At 33.2% G+C, this 24,628-nt stretch overlaps 1 protein-coding gene across 2 annotated transcripts in view; it reads left to right on the plus strand.

Moving 5' to 3' along the window:
• Window positions 1-20,746, plus strand: part of LOC123708577 (protein qui-1) — a 101,482-nt gene extending 80,736 nt beyond the window's left edge. The window contains exons 19-31 of one of the 2 annotated variants that reach the window (XM_045659353.1): window positions 1,527-1,698; window positions 2,800-2,918; window positions 4,968-5,240; window positions 7,298-7,468; window positions 9,800-9,988; window positions 11,457-11,655; window positions 14,475-14,612; window positions 15,253-15,339; window positions 16,439-16,583; window positions 17,692-17,764; window positions 17,860-17,964; window positions 18,729-18,804; window positions 19,882-20,746. In XM_045659353.1, coding sequence (XP_045515309.1) covers window positions 1,527-1,698; window positions 2,800-2,918; window positions 4,968-5,240; window positions 7,298-7,468; window positions 9,800-9,988; window positions 11,457-11,655; window positions 14,475-14,612; window positions 15,253-15,339; window positions 16,439-16,583; window positions 17,692-17,764; window positions 17,860-17,964; window positions 18,729-18,804; window positions 19,882-19,898 — 1,764 coding nt within the window. In that variant the 3' untranslated portion in view covers window positions 19,899-20,746. The remainder of the gene's footprint in view (window positions 1-1,526; window positions 1,699-2,799; window positions 2,919-4,967; window positions 5,241-7,297; window positions 7,469-9,799; window positions 9,989-11,456; window positions 11,656-14,474; window positions 14,613-15,252; window positions 15,340-16,438; window positions 16,584-17,691; window positions 17,765-17,859; window positions 17,965-18,728; window positions 18,805-19,881) is intronic. The other variant, XM_045659354.1, reaches the window with a different exon arrangement.
• Window positions 20,747-24,628: the final 3,882 nt, after the last annotated feature.

Here is a 24,628-nt window from a genome sequence, read left to right on the forward strand (position 1 = left end):
AAATGAATCTATATATATAAAAATGAATTGCTGTTCGTTAGTCTCACTAAAACTAGAACGGCTGAACGGATTTATCTTATCTTAGTCTTGAAATGTTCGTGGAGGTCTAGGGAAGGTTTAAAAGGCGAGAAAAAATCTAATAATTTCCGGGAAAACCCTAAAAACAGCCCTTTTCTTTTTCCCATAGAAACATTTTCTACAGTCAATTTGAACTTTATTGCTAATAAAAAAAGTTCATATTAAATTACAAGCACTCACTGTTGTCTAAGCAATGTAGGTGTGTTCCTAACGTCAAAGAGTCTATTTGCACTTTATTATCGCTGCACAAAGTTCAAATTCAATCATATCTATCAAAACAGTGTGCGTGTTTGTGTAGGAGGATTTTGTCGCGTTCCGAAATTCAACAAAAGTGACAATATCGCGAACCCGACCAAATTGAATAGTCAAAAATTGTAATAGCTATAGATCATTAGTACTGATATTTATTTTGGTTGGCTTCGCGGTATTATTTATTTTATTTTAGTTTCGGCATGCGACGTTTTCACGTCATTACATCTGTCAAACAAACCGCGTTAAAAGAGGGTTTAATTTTTGAATTATTAATTTAATATCCCTATCTGTGCTAAATTATTTAAATACATACCTACTAATAGGAAAATATCCCAGTCGGGGTTATTTAGCGGGTCACAGAAGAGTGGCCAAAGTTCGTGGAAGCGAAGATACTTTGGTCACCCGAGCTGAACCTCACACATCACCCTATCATCAGGGTGACGGTTCTGTTCAGGAGAATTGTTTGCGCCGACTATAAAATCGGTAGGAACAAAAAACTGCCACATTTTAAATCTTTTTGACAGAACGAAGTCTGTCGGGTCCGCTAGTATATATATAAATATATATATTCGGAATAGTAGTCTCAGGTGCCTCTTGTAAGATGCAATTAAACCCTTATAAACCGTGAATAATGACATGGACTTTATATTTGTACTAACTGAAACTATCTGAACTTGTCCGAAACAGAACATTGTTGTTGGTGAATTTTCTGATACCGCTTTGATTATCTTAGGAGCTTCAACCAGGTTAATGAAAGCTCAAACGCCTTACAACTTAAATTTATAATATATCGACATTTATCACATTCAGATTTCCTTTCAGGTTGTTTGTGTGAACATTTTTTTAGTCAATACTTACATTTTTTTTTCAATTATATATGGTCCTAAGTACATACACAAAATATTCATTATTTCAGGTTGACGTACAGAAGACTACACGTATTTGCTATAAAATCAAAGAAACAGCTTGTGTCTATCCGCTGACCGTCATCCATTTTAAAAATTATTTCATAAAATTTATTAATTTTCGACAGTGATGACTGCAAACTTGTTAATTATCTTTTCGTTGCATTAAGAGTAAAAATCAGGTTACCTAAAACTACAGAATTGCACAATTGCTAACATTTAACTAAACGTTTTAGCCTCTTGATAGGATTAAACGCATATAACTAATATAGTATTGCGACACGTTTTTAGGTGAAATGTTTTTGCGTCGCCCACGATTCATCACGCGCCGCGGTCGCTTGCACAGATCAACGCATATACGTATACAGCCTTCATAGTGGACATCTCCTGCGCACACTTGCAGCTGCTCATGACATCGCCGCACTTGCAGTCGCTGATCAAGATCATTTTCTTCTTGCTGCTGGTAAGGTTTTTGTAATATATTCAAAAATCAAACTCGTTTGTTTAAGTACTAACGGGAGGCTTATATAATGGGATATGTTCGTTTACGCGGAAAATTCGTTGTTATTATATACTTTATAGTACGGAGGAGTTAGTACGTTTTAGTTTAATAAATGGTATATTAGTAATATTTGTGTCACAGCCACACACACACTACCAAGGGTTAGGATCATTATAGCCTAATTTATAAAAGGATTTATTGATTAATTTAATTAAAAAAAGATATTTAAAGTTGTTACTGTTTTGTACTAGATTACAGCATGCTGCAATGCGGACAAATCTTCGTTGACATTACGTTCGTATAACATTGCCAATACTGCACTCACCTAAATACTAACATTGTTAAATCTTACCTTACAATGTAATAAAATAATCATGTTGAATATATTAAATTAAAACACCGGCAACACACTTGCGAGCCGTCTAGCAATTAGTGTATGGGCAGCGGTTGGACTTCACGTCCGGTGAGCTTCCTGCCCGATTGCCGCCTGTAACATAAAAAATAACCAATAATCTAATAGGCACTCTATTGTACCATTTACTCTATTGTACCATTTACTATAGTGGGGCTCCCACAGACAGTTTCACCATTTTCAACAATAGTTTATACATTTTAGCAAATTTACATAAAAAAAACTTAATTGTATGACACATATAAACAGGAGTGGCTTATCTCTTAATTTAATCATATGTATGTTGATATTGATGTAATGAAATGTTGGTAACTTAGGGTGAAACAGAAATTACGAACTAAGACCGGGAGTTTTATATGTCAAAATCCAATATATTTTTGACGTAAGGGAAAAGCTTAGCGCTTAGCTAGTGTGCTATCACGGCTATTTTAAAATGTATAAATATTGTAACATTAGTGACTATTGAAATAAATATAATTTGTAAATTTTAACGATACAGCGCATATTCTATAAGATAAACATTATTAATACAATTATTATCCCGGGAACGTGAGATACAACGTGCATACTAACAATGGTGTTAACTTTAAGGTATGACTTGATGTTATTTTGAATATTTTGGATCAATAATGTGATGAGGTCCTTTTTAGGAGGAAATCGGGTGACCATATATTCGTTCCACACAGAAGATAACTTGACGAACTTCAGGCCTACGAAACAAATGAAGAGACGTCAAACAAAATCAACGACAAATATATCTATGCTACAGGTTAATATTTATTCCTTGTATCACAAAATAATTTTAGTTCATGTCTTGGCGAGGGTCTTTCAAAACAATATTTTATTGTACAAAAATTAATTCTTTAAAATATTTATTAGTTTTTCAACTTTTTTAGGTCAGTGCTTCAGATTTCTGTATCTGGTTTATGAATTGTCAATCTAAAAGGCAAGTAGTTGATCAGCCTCCTGTGTCTGTCAAGTTTGGGTCTCAGGAGTGCCAGTTTCCTCATGATATTTTACTTCACCATTTGAGCGAATGGTAAATGCGCAGATATACTGAAAGTCCAATTGTGCACGATATCGAACTTATGACCTCAAGGATGAGAATCGCTCCTTACCTATATCTAATAGTATATTTATAATAGGCGTAATGATACATTTATGTAAAAAATCATTGAAAAATACTTACCGTATGCTCATCAAATCCACTAACGAACGTCGAACGAACTTCACCACAAACATAACGAGCTTTAAGTTCTACAAACAGAGTGTTCTAGAATCTAGACTTCAATGAGGTCAAGTATGTAACACGAAGCCTCTCAATCAGAGTCGAGTTATAGCTATCGAGATGTTACTCGAAACACGTAGAGGCTTTTAACATTTATCTATAGAATCGATTACATTGAATAGACTTAGTATGAAATTATTTCTCTAAAGATAGCTTCATAGTATATCTCAACTATTTATTTATTTGACAACACTCGGTACACTGATACACTGGTAAAAGAAAAATACAATACGGTATTAGATGTGACATTCACTTATAGGCAAACATTAAGATATATAAACAAAATCAAAGGAAAATACAGATCTAGCTCGTGTATCAGAATGCTCAGTCTAGATATCAGTGAGTGTTGGAGGGGCAAATTAGATGATAGCCTGGGGTACCAAGAGGGACCACGAAATTTAAATTTAGTTAAAAGCTTGGGGCAATCAATCTTATTCTGACTAAATGAAAACGATATATCAATTAATTTCCTACAATTCTCCAATGACATCTTAAAGTACGCTAGCCTAGTTTTCTATGTTGGCAACTCTTTTTTCGAGATGGATTCAAGATCTTTCTAAAATAAATAGTCAAACGACTAAATTAGAAAACTACTGGACCGATTACAAGAGTTATCTCTAAAAAGCTTTTATTATTAGAACCGGGACAAGCCATTAGTAGAATAAATAACAATATAACCCTTTGTTACGTGCGTTCAACGCTCGAGTTTTGTTACAAACAGAAAATACGAATATCTATTGTACGATATTATTACTGTAAATAAATTGTTGTAAATTATAATCCTATTTATTAAAAAGCTGAAAATATTTCACCCTTAAAATTGAGGTTTTTGCGTGAATAGTTTTCCATCAATTCATTTAAAAGTTTCAGCGATATATCAGATGTTTTTACATCTATTTTTAGTTCAGTTGCAGCTGACGTTAATCCAATTGATACAGATGTGAAACGGTTAAAGTATTTTAAGTATGGAAACTTTAGAGATTTAATATTTGAAAATTTTCATACAAAATATTGAACACAGATTCCAGTTTAATATTTTTAAAGAAACCGCTATAACCTGAAAATAACTTTTGTATATGTTAATATTACCTATTAAATCTTACATTTAATTATTATAATAAATGTTAATTTATTTATGATAAATGAGCGGATTTGTAAAACGTAAAAAAGTATAACTAGAAATTATTTAATTTAAATTTTATTTTACTTCAAATCAGATTAGGTTTAATATAAATTTAATGAAAAGCTGTTAAGATTAATTATGTACATATCAAAGAGGGTTATACTATTACAGAGCGAGATAATCTCAGTTAAACTTTACGTTTTACAGAATTAAAACTCGTTTTATTGGAACAACTATAATCTTTTGTGTAACTTTCTTTAACACAAACATTTGAGTCTAGAAATGTCTATTTGTAAGGTATAAAAAGTTTTGCACGACTTTGCTTTTTAGATTTACCTTTAGAGTACTTATTTGGGCGACTGCAATGAAATTTACACAAATTCTGACTTATTCATGCTTACTTATAGTTTCTGATTCAGGCGGAACAAAGTGAACTAATACCAATAAGCTGCTTGGAAGTATCAAGAGATGGACAGCTCGCTGCCAGTGGCTGTGCTAGAGGCTTGGTTCGTGTCTGGCAGCTGTCCACACACCGGCTCCAAGCAACTCTTAGTGGTCATATAGGCCACATCACATGTGTGACGTTTTCGCCAAATAATCTCCTGGTGCTGAGCGGGTCTGAGGATAGAACTATTGTCGTTTGGCAGTTAGCTGACAATTCTCCATCGTTGACTTATAAGGTACATGCCCCCTTTTGTGACTCATTTGTCGACGTGAATACGTAGTGGTTTGTAGGTTTTTTGGGCTAGTAGGCACTCAAAGATTGTCCACTTTCCTCATAGTCGTATAAATCCATACATATTACTTTTGTTATGCGTGTTTTTAACGATATAAAGTAGATATCTCTATAATATAATAATAATAATACATCGTTTATTTGCCAAGATAGTGGTACAATTAGATCGATCAACTACAAATATCTGCACTATATAGCCATATATAAATAGGCATGCAATTCAAAGGCGCTACAACCTTTTTAGGTCTGGGCCTCAGATTTCTGTATCTGTTTCATGATCACTTGTTAATCTAATAGGCCAGTAGGTGAAGCACGCCGTAGACTTTTTTTTGGGTCTAAGGCAAGCCAGTTTCCTCACGATGTTTTCCTTCACCGTTCGAGCTAATGCTAAATGCGCATGGAAAGAAAATCCATTGGTGCACAGCCGGGGATCGAACCTACAACCTTAGGGATGAGATTCGTACGCTGAAACCACTAGGCCAACACTGCTCTCATATCAATTATTACAATGACATATAACATTAACATAATGTCAAAGTTATGTTATTTAACTTGGTTTATTTAAAGGTGTCAAACTTATCGTCTAAATACTGCATAATATATGTAATTGTACTTTTGCGTTAATTTTGAAAATTTTTGTTAATCTGTTAGTAGTCTGTTGTAGTAAAACCGTTGTTTGAATTAGTTATGTAATAAAAGGATTTATAAAAACTAATTTTGAACATAATTTTTTTACTTATAATAAATGACAGGTTCTGTATTTTTTGTTGCATCTTTTGTAATAACACCTGCTAAAGCCTCTTAACATTAAGCCATTTATTTAAGAAATTTAAATAAACTAAACTACTATCCTAACCTTGCCATAACAATAAAGTAAAAAAAATATCAAAGGAAGGCAAACTTTTGTAAATACAAAGTGAAAATGAGTCAGAATCTCTTTTAGAAGGTTGAAACGCTTTTAAGTAGGTAGACGTTATTGAAGTAACTTACCAACTAATACGAAAATTGTCTCCAACTAGTTTCCATTTAACTTTCATTACAGCATACCGAAGCGTAAAGCTGTGACGCAAACTTTTAAATTTCTTTTATAATTAACAATTTTAGGTCTTTATAAAACTTTCGAAGAATGCCCAAGAATGATTCATAACTGAAACTTTTAATTATCATACCGAAAGTATTGCAAACTTATATATTCTAAAGGCTTTTTCGCCACAACAAAGGCTTTTTGGGATCGTTAAGTGTTCCTTTGTAGTCTCGAGAGGAAGAATCGCTTCGAAACTCACTCAAACCTTTAGACGTTTGTTCAGTTATATTAGGAAAGTTTCGAACAATATTTTATTATTTAGGCATTCATTTTTAACTACAAGGCTTTAGTTCTGATCATTTTAATATTTTATATAATCCACGGATATAACGGAAATGTATAACTTCATTTATATCAGAGAGTTTAATAAAATCCCGTAGAATTTGAAATACCAACTTATCGCCAATAGATGGCGTTAATATGCAACATTTCAGTAGATTATACGAGTAGGTTAAAGGGATTTTTTTATATCTTCGTATAGATTACAAAACGCTCGTGAAGTTGGGTTTGAAATAGATTCATTGTTATCAATTTTAAAAATAATGTTAATTTATTGTACTTCCTTTGAAGATTTTATATCCTAAGACAAACCAAACACCCTTAACCAAAGACTTGGATTTATTTGGACCTTTTTTTAGTTTGTTGTGTCTTATATATGACTCCCCTTCACAATGGACCATGATGAGCGACTAAAGACAATCACGTTAGTGTGCATAAATGTCTGTGATCGGCCATCATACGTAATCGGCGTTGTGTCGGTACATCAAAGGAATGATATTGTTTATGAACAAATACTATTCTAATGAAATGTAAATTTAAATAAGGCCATGAAGCGCTGCTTAACATTTCATTTGAAGACAATAATTATTCTATTGTACCTTTTGTTTGTGTTGTAAATAAATAAATTTTCTTTTTAGGGTCACTCAGCAGCCCTTCAAAGCCTTTTAATGATGTCGGACGGACGGCGTGCTATGTCTGGAGACCGCGCGCGCAATGTTCACGTCTGGTTGGTAGATTCTGGAATTGTTCTACATTCCACAGCCTGTCCCAGCACTAGTATTGATGTCACTCTTAATATGAAATATGCGGTAAGTCTTTTATTATATATCATAATTTTCTAGTTTAACTTAAACGTACTTTTAGTTAAAATTTGTTTATATAATATGTTATTACGTAAGCTTACAGCGGGTAAATTATTTATTACAAAAAACAATTATACTAAAGAAATGGCCATAAATAGAATGCATGTAAATTGGTTCAAACATTTACGAAAAGAAAAAAAACCACTAACAATTATGAAATAGATTTAACTAAGTAATACCTTATTCGGCTGTGTCGTGGGCGCAACGGTAGGTATGTGGGGTGTGCTGGTGATTCATATTCTTAATACTCCTTTTAAGCATATTCCGCGATAGTATAATATGTCAAGTCTTAGTTTGTGATCATTGTATGTCCAGGCTGAGCGATACAAAAAAAAAATGATTTTTGCGTGTTGATGTGAGAAACGTGAAACAAAGCACAATTACGAGTCTGTTAAACAGGAACATGAAAGTGCAATTTTTCTAGAAGTAAACTACTATTAAAATTGTCAACTAGAAAAACTAGTCGAGAGTCTATCGTTTAATTTTATCTTCTTGATTGATTATTTTACTTCTATCAATAATTAGATAAGTAAGAGATAAACAGACTGAACTAAGCTAACAAAAACTACTTATGAATATTGAATTTTAGTTAGTTATGTAATCAACATAATTTCTTCTATATGTTTTGTTTAAACAATTAAATTCCGAAATATTAAGATTTTGTTTATAATGTATAGTTGTAAAAATCTTCCTTCCATCTTTTCTACTTTACATATTAATTATGTTAATATACAATACAGCTCGACTAATTAATTTCTTGGCAACTGTTAGGGAATTTTATTAAATGTTTGATTATAATGTTAATTTTCTGGTAAATGTTAAGGAGTTAAAATATATTTACTTGTTTATGGAAAAAATATTTTTTTTTAGTTTTCCTACAAACCGTGATTTTAAATTATGAACATCGTTGTTCATGTTGCACACTCCTTTGAAAGGGGTGACCTTTGGCCCGTTCGAGCCGTATGTCCCCTTCAGGTGGTGCTTCTTTTTCGCAACCCTGCTGATACAGGGTGGTACGGGGGTAGACATATAGCCCTTGGTGGGGGACGCATCGCGCAAGGAGACATAGGCTCCACTCGCTGCGCGCAGCCGGTGTTGGGGTCAACTCGGGGTGTCTGTCCGGTAGTGGTGAGGGCCAAGGAGTAATTTCAACTTGGTCCCGGTGTCGTAGTCCGTGGTAGTGGGCAGACTCGCGCCGGTTGACTCGTGAGACCCCCGGTTGTCCCAGGGAAGGCCCAGCGAGGCGACCAGCGGTCGAAGCCGCGGTTCCTTCCCTGGTGTCGTCGGGACCCGCGGAGAAGAGCTCACGCGGGTACTTGTATCGGTCTGGAGGCCATGTTTTGAAGGATGTTGAGAGGCGTCCGCTCGATCAAACATTCTCTTCGCGAGCCGTGCGACGACAATGGTAGTAGTAGGTAGGTAGTACTGCGCGCCGTAAGATAGGGATGCGCAGTCTTCGGCGATTGGTTTCCTTTGTGAAGGAGAACTACGCCGGTGATGTGTGTGTCAGGTGGGGACGCACATATAGCTTGTATAGCGTGAGCTTGGTGCGGAGGGGTAGGTTGCCTGTGATGAGTGGGTTTAGCTTATGTGCCGCCCACTTGGCTCTCCCTACAGCTCTGAAGATGTTATGCTTCATGGAGAAACACCGGTCTATGGTGACCAAATTATAAACATCAAAACTTCGCAGCAATTTAGAGTGACTTTCTTTATACACAGAATATGAAAAAGGAACAACAATGACAGTTGAACTGTCAAACCATTTCTGTCTTGTTACTGTTTGACATTTCCGACAACACTCAACGTCAAATTGTAACTTGAAGTAAGCTTACATATGTCCTAATTTGTTGATATTAGATTCCTTCCCTAACGACAAATCGGAAATTAAATATAATATGCTATATGTTTTCTGTGTACTCCAATAGGAGGTTTACATTGTAACAAATTGGTAAGGTTTATTCTTATTCTCATAGAATAATGTCAGAAACAAGCCCCTTCTAAATTTGCTTTCGTTATTAAACGTTCCTTTTCTTACCTTTAACGTATAGAAATAATGAATACTGTCGAAAACAATACAGCCTCTTAATGAAAACGCTCCGACAGGTAAAATAGAAATCTTGCATGTTGTATTCTCTTCAAGCTTGGCGTATTTAAATATATATTATATTCAATTATAATTTGCAAAAGCTATCATTCTATTGTGTATCATATCTTTTGATCAAAATTTTTTATTATATTTCCAAATTAAAAGTAGGTGTAATAATAATGTTATTCCAGGTCCTCTCCGAAGGCGACAACTCTGTCCGTATATGGGCTCTAGCTGATGGTGACGAAGAGAAGCGATCAGTGTCTCATGCTGAGAGAGTTACATGTTTTGCTCTGACATCCGATTCGCATCACGTCGTAACTGGATCTATGGATATGTCTTTAAAAGTATGGCAGTTGGATGGGGGCAAGTTGTCGCAAGTAAGTTTTTCTGTTTCTGGTCTGCAAACGGGTAAGAAGGCTTATCGGGTATTAAGGGATACCGCCACTCATGGACACTCTCAATCCCGGAGGTTACGCGAGTGCATTGCCGGCATTTTACAAATGGGTACGTTCTTTCTTGAAAGACCCTAAGTCAATTTGGTTCGTAAACACTTCAGTAGGCAGCTGGTTCCATATAGTAATGCTTCGTGGCAAAAACTGCCTTAAAAAGCGCTCAGTTTTGGACCGACGATGTATGTATGTGTACTATATAAATTATTGTATTTTATACTCCCTTTGTCGCTACTCCCCTATTTGAAGGCACTCTCCTTAAAGCCTCAGTTAACATCGGAAATTGGGCGTTGACATATCAAATAACGTCAAGTTTCGCGGTGATTTGGAAGGGAAGGCTAAATTAGCCTCCAAAAAGCTTGGTGTGCTCAGCAAGGCGAGACGGTACTTCACTCCGGGCCACCGCTTACAACTCTATAAAGCGCAAATTCGGCCCCACATGGAATACTGTTCTCACCTCTGGGCGGGAGCTCCTCAGTACCAGCTCCTTCCACTTGACCGTATTCAACGAAGAGCGATTCGAATCGTCGACGACCAATTACTTTCCGTGCGGCTTGATCCCTTGGCTTTGCGTAAAGAAGTTGGGTGCTGCATCTTCTACCGCATTTACCATGGGGAGTGTTCAGAAGAGTTTTTCGTTGTCTAATACCCGTTAATATAATAATAATAATGAAACTCAGCTTCATTATCGGACTTCAAGGTAAAATACAAAATACCATCCGTATCACCTCGACGTCCGTCGTTCCACATCCGGGCCTTTTCTAAGGCAGTTACCGCCGCTATGTGGAACCAGCTGCCCACTGAAGTATTTCCGAACCAATTCGACTTAGGGTCCTTCAAGAAAAGAGCGTACCAATTCTTGAAAGGCCGGCAACGCACTTGCGAGCATTCTGGCAATGTGAGTGTCCATGGGATGTCTATGACAAATGATTGAGTGTCTTGCCCGTTTGCCTGCTTTAAAAAAAACGACAGTATTTACGACGTTCATGTTTAAAGCAGAAACAGAACAAATCACAGTGCCATAAGAAATCTCCATAAAAATTTTATTGATTGTAAATACGACTTCACTGATTAAACTCTCAACGCGCAATAAAATAGGCTTCCTGTGTTGCTATCATAAAAAGCCTTATTTATAGGAAGTTAAATATTTGATGGTTAATTTTGTTTAGATAATAACTTTAACAGTTTTATTATTACGTTTTACATTTTGAGCACATATTTTTACATACTTAAAAACCTTGTTTAAATAAATGTTATTCCAGATGGTTGTTGGTAGTTAGCTAAGATGTTGGCGCCAATTTTTTGCTTATGAACCACTCCTATGGATTGATATATCAGGGCTACATGATAAAGGTTAATGTGTGGTTTTTTCTGAGAGTTATTTACAATTTCTCAGGTACTAGTGGGTCACTCAGATATAGTTACCTGCGTTGCGGTAGCCATAACGAATAAGACTCAGGTGGTGTCCGGTTCTTGGGACTGCAACTTGATAGTTTGGGACATCAACACTGGGACTGATCTGCACTTGCTGTCCGGTCATCTTGGAAAGGTCACCTGTGTTAAGGTCACTGGTGATGGCTCCATTGCAGTTTCTGGTAAGTGTTGTACAGTTCCTGAGTTTCTGGTTTCAATTTAATACATACATTTCGCTTTCAAAAAATAGTTAACTGGAAGCAATAAAGTGTCTTAGTTAAATATAGTAACTGTAATTGGCGAAACAGTCGAGCCACACTCCACAATTCCGACAATCGCAATGCTTGTAAAACTCAGAAAATCTGAACAAGCCGGCAAGGCATCACAAATTTTACTCACATACACATATGCATCAATTATATTAGAACTTAGGCAAGCTAGCAATGGAATCAAATAATTAAACAAGCAACCAGAAAATAAATAATAATAACTAATGCTAAAACCTCATTAATAACTGTTGTAAAATATATCAATATTTACATCAATGTTATCAATTAGGTTGTAAGAACGAGATAGCCTATTAACTGGGCCATTAAAAGTTGCTGATAAGCGAGCCATAGTTGATGTTTAAGCTCTCTGTGTTCTTACAAAACAATTATTGATTTGCGAAGAATTATTTATCGTTTTTTTTTATTTAATAAATATATATATCATTACTATTTCGCTTTGGTGCAATATATTATATACCTAGTTAACACACAAATCAATATTGGAGCAATTTTTTTAATATATTCGTAATTCAATACTCTTTCTTACTATACTGTATATAATTTACTGTAACTGTACAATACATCTATTTCTTCTGATAAGAAACGGAATTATATTTACTACGTGATAAAAAGAGACAAGGTTGAAAAATACACAACACTCGTTTGTTTAAAGAGTGCTGTTTGACTTATTTTATTGTTAATTTCTTCTCCTTGGACTGACGTATTTTGTCATATTTACATTAACATTTCATAGAAACCACTTGTATTTTAAATAACAAATAAAATAAAAATGAGTTTTTTCCTTATCCTTTTTCCATTTTCCATTTTAAGTAAAGAAATACCCGTTACAGGGTTCCATTACATACTTAATACATAATGTATATAATAAGTAGTTGTAGCGAACATTAAAGAACGTTGGTGTAAGATAACTTTTAATGCGTCAAAAACTCTGCTTGAAAATTTTTAAGCCTTCATTTTAGCTTAATTTTCAAGGAAGCTTCGCCCGGGGATTCAAATTGTCTCCTAAATGTCATTTGCCAAATTTTGCACAAAAAGTAAATTCTTCGGAGGTTGCCTTAAACAAAAATTTAGGACACCTTAGTGTGACCTTTAAAAATATAAACTACTTTGTGAAATATCTTAAGTGAAATGATTGTGTGGTTTTAAAGTAACGTTATTTACCTTACAATTATCACTGCCAAAACATGTGTATTATTATTTTAGTTAAGTTAAGTATTCTGTGACAAATTCGATATATTTTTGACATATACTTAACGTAAAGAACGTGAAGTTTTGACTCTTAGAATATTTATCGATTTAAGGTAACGTTCCTATTCTTAGACGCACTGCCTGAATAATAAAATTAGTTTTTTTTCAGACAGTATTGTCATGTCATCTGTAAAGTGAAAAATGGTTTTTAATTTAAAAATAAGTACGTATACGTATAACCGTAAGTTCGTTTCTTTTCTTTGAACACTATTCACTCTCGCAGGTTGATTATGCAAATAATTTTGTATACATCCGTGTATTTATTAAATAAGGGCTACACATTTGTTTTTCAATTTTGTATTTTGGCATAATTTTGTAATTGAATGAATTTAATGGGATAGCCTATGCAATGTGTCATCATTAAATAAATGTTACTAGGAAATATTGCATTCTCAAAGCTCGGTGTGATTTATTTAATTTCCTCGCAGTCTATTCAATGCCGGAGGAGCGCTCGGAGCCCTTACAACAAGGGTTAATTTAATTTTCTTGAGGATCCTTTAAATTAGCGAGGAGTGATTATTTTGAGAAGTTTACCACACTTCACATAATTGAAGTTTTCGTCTTCTTTCAAAACATTTATAATCATAATTTTATTGCTTCACGCGATAAACGATAAATTGGTAATGAATGCAACGGAACAATTACGATTTCTAAACGATAAGATTATCAACAAGATTCATAAAACTTATACAGAAATGTAATGTGCCCCTTGGTTGAGCTGTGATTTATCATGACTGATACTTAATTGCACACTGGTTATCAAACTCAACTTTATTCATATAGGTAAACAACACTTATGAACGTCAAAAAGAAGTTTAATTAATTGTAAATTTATATTTACTACCAGTTCGTAAGTGAAGGGCGTAGATCGGGCAAGAAGAACTGGTAAGAAACTTTCCGCCACTCTTTTTATTCGCCAAGTATTGAGTCATACAATTTTTTTGAATTGTAGCAAATCAATTCCAAGGATTATACTAATCATAAACATTTAAGTATTCGTCAAATTTATAAAAGCTTTATCACAATTTGGGATTGCATTATTTATAATTTGTTATAAAAAGGCTTAGGTCTTATATTTATTGTTTATTTGTTTTAATATGTTCCAAGTATAAACAATATATTAATATTCTATTGTATTAAGATTAGGTAATTGTAAGAATAGAAAATAAGGATATAGATAAACATTAAGATTAAAAAGAAACAGTTAATAATAAAGTTGGGTATTCAATTAAAGGTACTCACATTTTTCACTTATTTATAACTTTTCAAGGAAACATTGGTCATAAACTTGAAATCCTACTTTAATGTCTTAAGCGAACTTTTCTGATTGAAAATGTTTCAACGTCGTTTGAATGTATATAGACAATATTATGTTAATCATATCACCTGAAATTCTATACCAAAATTTACCTACATTCAACCAATTGCATGTACCACATATGTATTATAAAATATTATTGCAGGTGCGGAGGACAAAACGCTGATAATATGGGAGACGAAACGAGGCCTGGCGTTGACATCTTTAGCGTTACACGTTCCTCTGCTCGGGTTCCAGATAACAAGTGACTGCGCTCGTATTGTCATACATCTGTTGGATAGAGGTAAGTTTCTTTAAAATGCTTTGCTTAATACAACTCATAATTATGGACTATATGATTATCAATAAACTGGTTCTAACTACGACTAGTACTTAAATAAAGGGCGTAGATTTGACGAGTTCTAGCGAGAAACTTAGTGTGTTTAATCGCTAAGTTTTGTTTTGTAAATAAAAACTTCTAAATAATAATTGGTCACTTTGACGTAAAAACTTACGTGGTTAAGAACCATGATGGTTTTATATTGAATTGAATATTTAACCAGTCGAGGTATTTTGTAAACAATAGGAAGAGTCCTTCAAGAAAAGAGCGTATCAATAGCGTAGCGTAGCGAGCGTAGAAGCCCACCATCGCAGTCTCGAGCCTTCTAGTAATGAGTGTCTATAAAAAATAACGATTTTGAATAATATATATTATTGATAGAGTAATATATATTGCTAGTTTATATCAAAGTACTTGTTTCAAACAATTGAGATCTTTTAGTCGAAGTTATATAAGCCAACCTAAAAAGGGTCTCAGATATTAATATATATATATTGCCCCGTTTTCTGTATTTTCTCAACTTATTTAAGGCAATCATTCAAACCATAATTGCACAATTATTTTTCATCGAATCACCTCAATACTTCAATAATTCAATCAACAGGTTGTTTGCCGATAATCTGTTTACACAACACGCCGGCCACCTACGTAAAGATACCGACCTACGCTGCGCCCACGAAGGATGTCGATGGTTTGTTATTATTATTATTAAATGAAAAAAAAGACAAATTATACTCCCACCTGTGTCGGGGCGTGACGACCCCTTCGCAGTAGAAGTTCATAGTGTGTATGTGGTTTGACGCCGAAACCGTGGTAGTGCTTGTCACCACAAATTCTTTTAGCGTCATTGATTTAAAATATATTGTGTTTATTAACGGATAATGAGTAGCCGCAAAGTTTTAAACTACTTATATACACGTCGTCATTTTTGGATATTTATTTAACACTTTGAGCTCAACAGCCTTGTCGCTATCAATCTTTTCTTGTTATTAACTCATTTAATTAGATATTTGTACTGTCGTCTGAAGTTACTTGTTAATTAAAGTTGCAGAATTATTTTGTAAAGATTGTATAGCGCAGTGATCAGAACAAAAAACCCTTTTCAAAATGTCACAAAAGAGAGAAAGTTGCTCATTTACGCCCGGTAAATGCGCTGAAAACTTCCGGAAAATTCTTATCTTCCGAAACTTTGCAGTTTCGCAATCTGAAAATCCCATGGCATTACGGCTCCAATTGTCTCACGCCTTCGCTATAAAAGTCACTTCTAAACCCATTAGTCACCATTACAATACTTTTTAACTTTTTTTGGTAATTGTTTGGAATACCTTCTTGCGACAGAGATACGCCAACAATTTTTGTGGAATGACTTTACTTAATTATTTATTTATTATGTGCAAATAATATATATATATATTTAAGCCTATGGAGATAGTTAATCTCCTAGATAAGTTAAGTATTCCTAAAAGCTTCTTTTGTATTACCTTTCAATTTAGCTAGCTTGAAGATTTATTTTTCTATTTAATGTCGGACTTTAATCCCTTTTTATATACCGTAGAGGTACACTCAATGAGTGTAGCAGGATGACCACTAATAGGCAACGATGGCGAAACGTCGTGAAGCGCATCACATCTGCTCCTTTGATTACCACTACTAAATAGCGATCACGACCGCTCTGTCAAGAGTGTACCGGATAAGAATAAATATACCGTATAGATATCTGAACTTTTTAAGGGGCAGCTGTATTGCACTTTTAAGCGATTTGTGCTTAACTCAAAAAATAATTATTTCAGAGCTCCGCCCCTTGGCACCGAAGCGTCCTATGCGAAGGCTGTTAAAGAAAGAGGTTTCGTTGGATACCTACACGTGGCAAAAGAAATATGCACATCTGACTTCCGCAGCGATGATGGCTCAAGTCGATGAAAGACTGAAACGAAGGTATACTACGGTTGTAAAGAATCACAATGTAAAAAATAACAAATTGCGGGTTTTTTTTTAAACTATATTTATCGCTAATTCTCCGACTATCAGCATTCGACTCCTATCCCTCAGGTCGTAGGTTCAATCCCCTGTGTAACAATGGACTTTCTTTCTATGTGCACATTTAACATTTGCTTGATCGGTGAGGGAAAACATCGTGAGGAAGCTTGCCTTAGACCCGAGACCCTTAGAAGTCAACGGTGTGTCAGGCACAGGAGGCTGATTACTTGTCTATTACTTTGACGATGATCAAGAAACAGATTTAGAAATGTGAGGCCGAGACCTAAAAATGTTGTAGTGCCACTTATTGTTCTATAAATTGTACTGATTTTGTTAGTATTATTATATATCACAGAATTTTATTAAAATAACTGTTATTTTATTGATGACTCTTAAGCGTGCGTTGACCTTTCATAATTAAACTGAGGGATATCTCGCCAGTATCACCTGGCGAATATAATAGCTATTTCAGAAATAAGGCCACTGTACTGTTAATGCTGAAATCCATTAAGTTTTATTTATTAACACTTTGCTACATTTATAGAAAAATAATTAACATAACACGTGAATATTATAAGGGATGCTACGGGCAGCCTTATCGCTAACAAGGGATTCAGCCAACCTTAACTGAAGCCGCCAGTTGCCCTCCTTTTAATTTAATTTTGTTCAATTTTTATATGGAAATGCAACGAAGTGTTAATAAATAAATAAAACAAGAAATAAGAATATGGGTAAAATGCAAGTGTAAACCAAATCTTATAAAAAAAATATAAAATCACCAACCTCAATCTAAAATAAATTAAAAAGCTCACGGAATCATGAATATCGATGCAATTACGTAAGTACGTACGTAAGATGGAATTTCCAAATAGCATCTGTTAGAGGAGCGTTTCATAACAGCGACCTGACCTGAGAATTGTAATAAATTTTTAAGATAAGAGTTATTTCATTAAGTTTTCGTACGACATACATTAAAATAGCTTTCATTGAATTGAATGTACTATTTCTGTGTAGGAAAATCGTCAATATAATTAAAATGTAGTATATTCATTTTTATTTTCAACAGGTTCTCCGTATCAGCATCGATGGAAGAAATATCGAAAATACAAGAAGCGAAAAATAAAGATTTAGGTTCACAGGTAATTATAATCATCCTCAAAAACACGTAATATTGTGGGTTGGGCGTTACTTTTGGCGTTTTGGACAGGAAATTAAAAAAAAAAAATTTTTAAAGGTAAGCCTTGGTCCGGAACAGGCAGCGCTGGCGCAATCGCAACATTTTGATCAGCTCGAAGCCTTATGGAATAAGATATCACCTCCAAGGCGACGGTCTAATAAGGTACTTTTATAAAAAATAATAACTAGGTACGTTACGGCTAAGTAAAATATGAATTTCACTCGCACAGCTTCTAAATAATACAATTCATTAATTTGGTTAAGAAGGTTATTGATATAGGTTTAAAAACTGTGTTTAATGACCACCAATTTCAAAACGACTTAATCTTTATATGTAGTATGTAATATGATACAAAGAAAATATCTGAAATTGATAATTATTGATAATTTGTATCTCGTCAATAATGAAAGTCATGCCTGAGGTCTTTATACATACTTACGTCTTGAAAGAAAACACTTTTTAACCGGATTAAAGTTATTTGTATTATTATAAACCTATAATTATTTACATAATTTTAAATTTTTCCGACGTTTCGCGTGCTTTACAGCGTGCGTCGTCATGGTGACTGAAGACAAAAGGTGTTGAATGTCAAAAAGTATCACAGCTGTAGAGAAAGTTGTGTTATCTGTAATTATTTCCCCGGAGTTGATATCGCATGCGAAACGTCGGAGACAAAATTAAATTTAAAATTATGTAAATAATTATAAGTTTATAATAATACAAATTGCTTTAATCCGGTTAAAAAAGTGCTTTCTATCAATGTGTAAAAGCTATGTTAGCAAAAGATAAGACTTACGTCTGTTATGCTACCCTATATATATCTCAATTCACGATGCAGTCCTGAACCTGACTCCCATTTGGCATGGAAGGATAGAAAAAAATAAACAGTCTTATTATAGTTATTTACGTATATTATTTCCTTCTAGTCTCTATCAAAACAAAGTTCATTAATCGAACGCGTGGATTCGTCTGATGAAGAGCACACTCCAGTTGAGGAGCAAGGTGAGAGGTTGTTAATTAGAACGTACTGAGAATTCACGATATATGATCCTCAAAATAATAAAAATAAGTTTATTTATTATAATATACGATTTAGGAACCCTTTATTAAATAAATGTGTTACCAGCTCTTCCATAACAAACTTAATAAAAAATTACATAATAATTTTTTCAATTGCATTTTTTTAAAACTGTGTGAGAGCATGTGAGTGAGTGATATATCAAATACCTATTAATATATCTAGTCTATTATAATAACTGTAATGGTATATTAGTAATGCGTCAGTATGTATTCAACACGTATGGGTTTCGATTCCCAAGAAAAAATTAAGTTAAAGTATCCGCGTTCGTGTTATTTTTTAATATTTCTGCTCCATCAATGCACTAAATCTAAAGGGTTTATACTCAAATTCAAACTCAAAATAACTTTATTCATTACCTATAATATGACAAGCAACAAGTAAACTTATGAACTTCACAGAAAAAAAACATTTACAACCAGTTCGCAAGTCATGGACATAGATCTGGCGAAAAGAACTGGCAAGTAACACTCGGCCTCTCTTTTTTATCGCCAAGTCTTGACACAAACAATTAGGATCATTTAAATGTTCGTCAAGTTAGTAAAAAGCTTTGTTGATTAAATTATGTTTAACGTTATTAATTACTGATCACCTTACAGTCGAAAATCAGCTTCATATACTGAATATATGTTCCAGAATATTGTCTTCATTTGCGGAACTTAATAGTATAATTGGACTTTGCGTGAGATTTCGCGGCTCAAATACATTTGCATATTAAAGTTAGACGTTGAGTTGACGTGGCGTGTGAATTCGAATTAAGATCCAACAACGTATAATGTATAACGGAATGTAGATATAAAATATATCAAATAGTATAAATAAAAGATACACTATTATTAACGAGAAAGCCTGGGTCGTTTGAAATGATTTTTGAATAAAATTCCGTTAATTTTTTATTTATTTTTATAATTGGAATAACATCAAGGTTTGATTATAATTAAGAATTTTAATGCAAGGTAGTTCAAAATAAAATTAAACTTAAATTATTGTTTTATTTTCAGAGCACATGGTGGAATAGGAAACTCTTGACTTATCTTAAGTTTATGTAACCTCATTAATTTAAAATATGAGCTGGACTCAAAACTATATTATGTTATGCTTTTTACTAGGTGTTATTTATTTTTAAATTGTGTTTTTAAGTAAACTTTGTTTAGTCAACAACTTAAGTTAGTCAAGATTGTATTTGCTAAGACAAAAAGGAGTTTGTAGTCAAAAAAGAAATACATACTAATTATGATTATAAATTTGTTTATTAATTATCAAACATTACAGTATAATATTTCACTTTTGTGTCAATATTGTCGAAAGGGAATTACATTATTATTCATATTAAAAAATATGTATTTACATTGTTTACATAACTCTAACTTTGAGTCTATAATTGTCAGTAAGAAACATCTCTCTCATACTATGTCCATAGACTGCGACATTTGCGTTTATATCAATTAAATAATTTTTATTTTTATGTCTAGTCCTTGCGTCACTATATAAAATATAGTGTGTTGTTGTGACGTTGTGATATAACGTTTTTGGTTGAACAATAATTTGTACAACTTATGTAATCGTATCTTGTATCTTGCAAATTATATATAAATATAATATATAAAAAGATGTTCAAATTACATATGTTATATATATACAGTGTAAGCTCTCTATAACGACACTTAAAGCACTGTGCATTTTATGTCATTATAGAAAGTTGCCATTAAATGGAGAGAATAAAAATGAACGTCTACTTATCAGCCATGGTCAACAACAGTCTACACGTGGTCCCAAAGTTCGTATGCATGATGCCGATGTTCGAGCTTATTGTGGGCTAGGATAATAAAGAAACAAAAGATCTTACACAGCTGCGCTGTTTATTAATTTTAGCAACTTAAAGAGTGCTTTAGTGCTCAATTGTTGTCGTTATTGAGAGTGGTTGTCATGCTCTGTAGAGTGTATCATTGTATGAAAGACAAGCTTTCAACCAAAGCCAATTGATTCGATGCTTTAGTGAATTCGTCGTTAAATCTAGGGGCGTTACATAGTTTACACTATATATATAATTTGCATATTATATGTATACACATATCATATCTATTAAGGTCTCATGACGAGATATGAGACTCCTTTGTGTCTTAGTCAATGATTTAGTTCTTTCAATTATACTCTTGAGCCTAAATAGTAGATTGTTGAAGTAAATTAGTGTACCTCACGTAATTCTAAACCTAAAGCCTCTGCAATGTGATTTTGTAGTTTTAGCTTCTAAAAGGTTTCTTTCAATTTCATAAAGATGAAAGTTGGAAGAAGCCTCTTAACAGTGACTTCTATTTATCAAGTTTTTGGTTTATTCATAAATTGGAGTTGAATTTTTAAAAATTTGAATTGAAAACAAATTGAATACCAGTTTAGTCTTCAGCGTCGCAAGCCATAAGGTAGCCACAAGCCAAAGGAATAAGGTAAGGTCCTTGAGAAATACTCAAACGGATCTGAATATCAAAACAGCGAAATCCGGAATGCACACTGGATAAAATATGAAAAGTAACATTTACTTTTATGTTAACAAATAATACGTGACACAATTATTAATATATTATGAGTATGAATTTTGTTTATATTGATCAAATCTGAAATAACAAGGTAAAAAAAAACATTTAACTTTTGGATGAAAACTGTTTTTCTCTTTTTTTAATTAGGTTTTTGTCAAATAGTTTCTATCTCTCGTTTCTAAGCTCTAGTAGCTTACTCTTCCAGGTGGTAATAAATTCTACTGCAGACCTACTGCTTAATAGAAGTCACTGTATTTCAAACTGTTTAGTGGTAAAATCGATGTTTAATGTAATTATTGTTTTAATGTGCCGTTCCAGACGTGAACAGGTTGATACTTTTTTAATCATAATAGTCAATAACTATCGTAACATATCTAAGACAGGCCGACTAATGTGAGGCAGGATTACCTGTTATTATGTGATAAGATCGCCCATAAAGACTCTCAATACCATAAGACAGTGCATTGTTTTTTAATTGATATGCCTTTTACTTATGAGCACAATTTCCGTCTTTACAGGTGAGATGCATTTATAAATATAAACTTACACCATAATAGGCAATGCTTAATTTGTATGGTATTTGATTTTTGATTAGTCACTATCCAGAACAAAACTTGCTTAATTTAAACAAACCACACACACCTTGCAAAACAAGTTAAAACTTTGGTTACAAACATGTCGCAAATTCTTTGTCTACGTTTTATAGTGAATCCGTAGAAAATACTACTTTGAAGTCGACCTATTCACGCCTGGTAAAGAGTTATAGTTACTTATTGCTATTAGGAGTATGCTTTGCAGACTTGTTTCTCAGTTTAGACTTAGTAAATATTACACCGATGTATCATTTACAGGGATTCGAACCCTGTAATTGAACTAGTTTTCCAAACTGTGATCCCTTGTTAAGACTTCTACTTAAGAACCTACATCCCTATAATAAGTATTAAAAACTAGGTACCTAGTTCTTGGTCTAGTACTTAACTTTTACACGTTTAGAGAAAAATGTTTGTAGCTTTTTAAACTTTAGAAAAGAACACTACAATTCCATTTGTTTTACATAATTATTTGTGATGCATATATTCATTTGTAAACGTTTGTTAATCTTTTAAAATCGTTAAACTGTCTAAATGGAAAAAACTATAATAGCGATCAAATTATTTTATCTAAGAAACAAGGTGATTTCCTATATAATTGAATATTTAAACAAAATATTTTGTTGACAGACAATGAAATTGTATAATTTTTGAGTTATGAGTATATTATTACTGAAATATATAAATCTGTATGTTTTTAATGGGTTGCGAACTTTTTTTGACTGAACTGAATACAATATGAAGAAAATGATTTACGGTGGATTATTTCTTAACATTTCTAATGACATAAAGTAGCGTAGTGACTATTGCTAGAAAAAATGCAATAATATTTTGTAAGTAGATGCACGTATAGGTCTATTAGTGGAAATCTCTTTGGAAAAATATTTTCATGTTAAACTGTAACTTCACGATGTTAAAATGCTTCCTGTATTATTTTAACTGTATAGGAACAATATCTTTGTGGCAGATGAAGGTTTAGCACTGCGTAGATTGGTTCAATAACAAATATCATTTATCAATGTATTCTTATATTGCACTTTTAAAATCATTTTTATATTTGGTTGCAGTCTCACAATCAATCTCATTGGAAAAAATTAATAGTAAAATTCTAACGTAATGAACTACTAGTTCGTGGTTGAACGAAACCGGATTTTTTAATTGACACTGAATTCTGAACACAGTAAAGCATAGTTTCATATATCTAAACGCATACACGGTGGAGAGGAGTGATAACCAATCTTTTCCTTAACATTAAAATACGTAACACGAAAATATTGTTCTTATGGCCTGATAGGCAAGTCTTGATAGGTTAAATCCTATCCTTGTTGACTAATTGTATGGAACTTTTATAATTAATATTCGGCACAAACAATGTTTATTTTAGACCTGTCGTTGATACTTGGTAATAAAATCTCTGTGTTTCCTTAATTTTGTATTATTCATCCTTTTCATATAAATTCAAAAAGGGTATGAAATGTTGTCAAACTAACATTGCCAGAATTACGTTTAAAAATGCGATGCCGGCTTAAGATAAAATTGATGACTATAGAATATTTTATCACATATCATTTTGGAGCATGAATGTCGAGGCTATTCAACTCCTTGATATCACGGGCCTACAAGAAGACTGCTGACCCTTTAATGGTGGCTGTAAGTAGTATTGTTAGTCACTTCAGGTTAGACTTAAATTAGTTTTTAGTCTTTACTTAGGCTAGATCGTAATATTCCATGATATCTTAGTAAAGACATATGTATAGAAAAATTAAAATATCGAAGAGAAAACGTTTATAAATTTATACACTGTTAAATTATTTCAAATATTTTCTTGGCCAGGATAGCTATTATTATATACGAAAATATCATTTACAGGATCAAAGCAACAATAACAAAGTAATAATATTATAATGTTATCCTTATCGGAAGGACCTTAATAAATTTCCATCAAGAGCAATCTAATCGCCGAAAGATTATATTTATCAAGTAATTATTTTCATAATTCAAAGCTATAGTGAAAGTGCTTTGCGAAGCTTCTTTTAAAGTAAAAATGCAAGATTTCTCTATATGAAGCTCTGTGTGTTGCTAAAACAATAAACAATAAACAATAAACAATAATCAGCCAAGCCATAATTTTCAAAGATAGTTTGTGTGATAATGGAGTGGTCTAAACCGGAATGTTTTGATCTCCTCCAAGCATCAGTATGGACTCCATCATCAACACTAAGAGTCTCAGCCATCACAATTGGCATGGTGTGCTCAACAGTAGCTATGATTTTTCTATTAGCAACGACTTGTTTCTTCGTCGAATGGAGACGAAGGCCAAAAAACCAGATCCTCACACAGTTTATGATTGCAAGATTTTTTTACACTTTCTCGAGGTATCTTTACGATGTGTTAAATCTTTGTGGTATGCATGTTAGTTCGCACATCAACTATCATTTAATATTTCAATTAACAACGGAAGCTGCTTTGATAATTTGGATGTTTATTTTCACCAAAAAAATGTATATAAGTTTTGTAAAAGTATTTACAGTTGACAAGACGTGTATGTTAAAATTATCTATCGTTGCGTGGGTATCACCAGTGATCATTGCGATTTTATTCTTTGTAACATCTTATTTATGCTTATT

This window comes from Pieris brassicae, chromosome 4 (genome assembly GCF_905147105.1).
Source record: "Pieris brassicae chromosome 4, ilPieBrab1.1, whole genome shotgun sequence".
In the NCBI taxonomy this organism is placed as follows: domain Eukaryota; kingdom Metazoa; phylum Arthropoda; class Insecta; order Lepidoptera; family Pieridae; genus Pieris; species Pieris brassicae.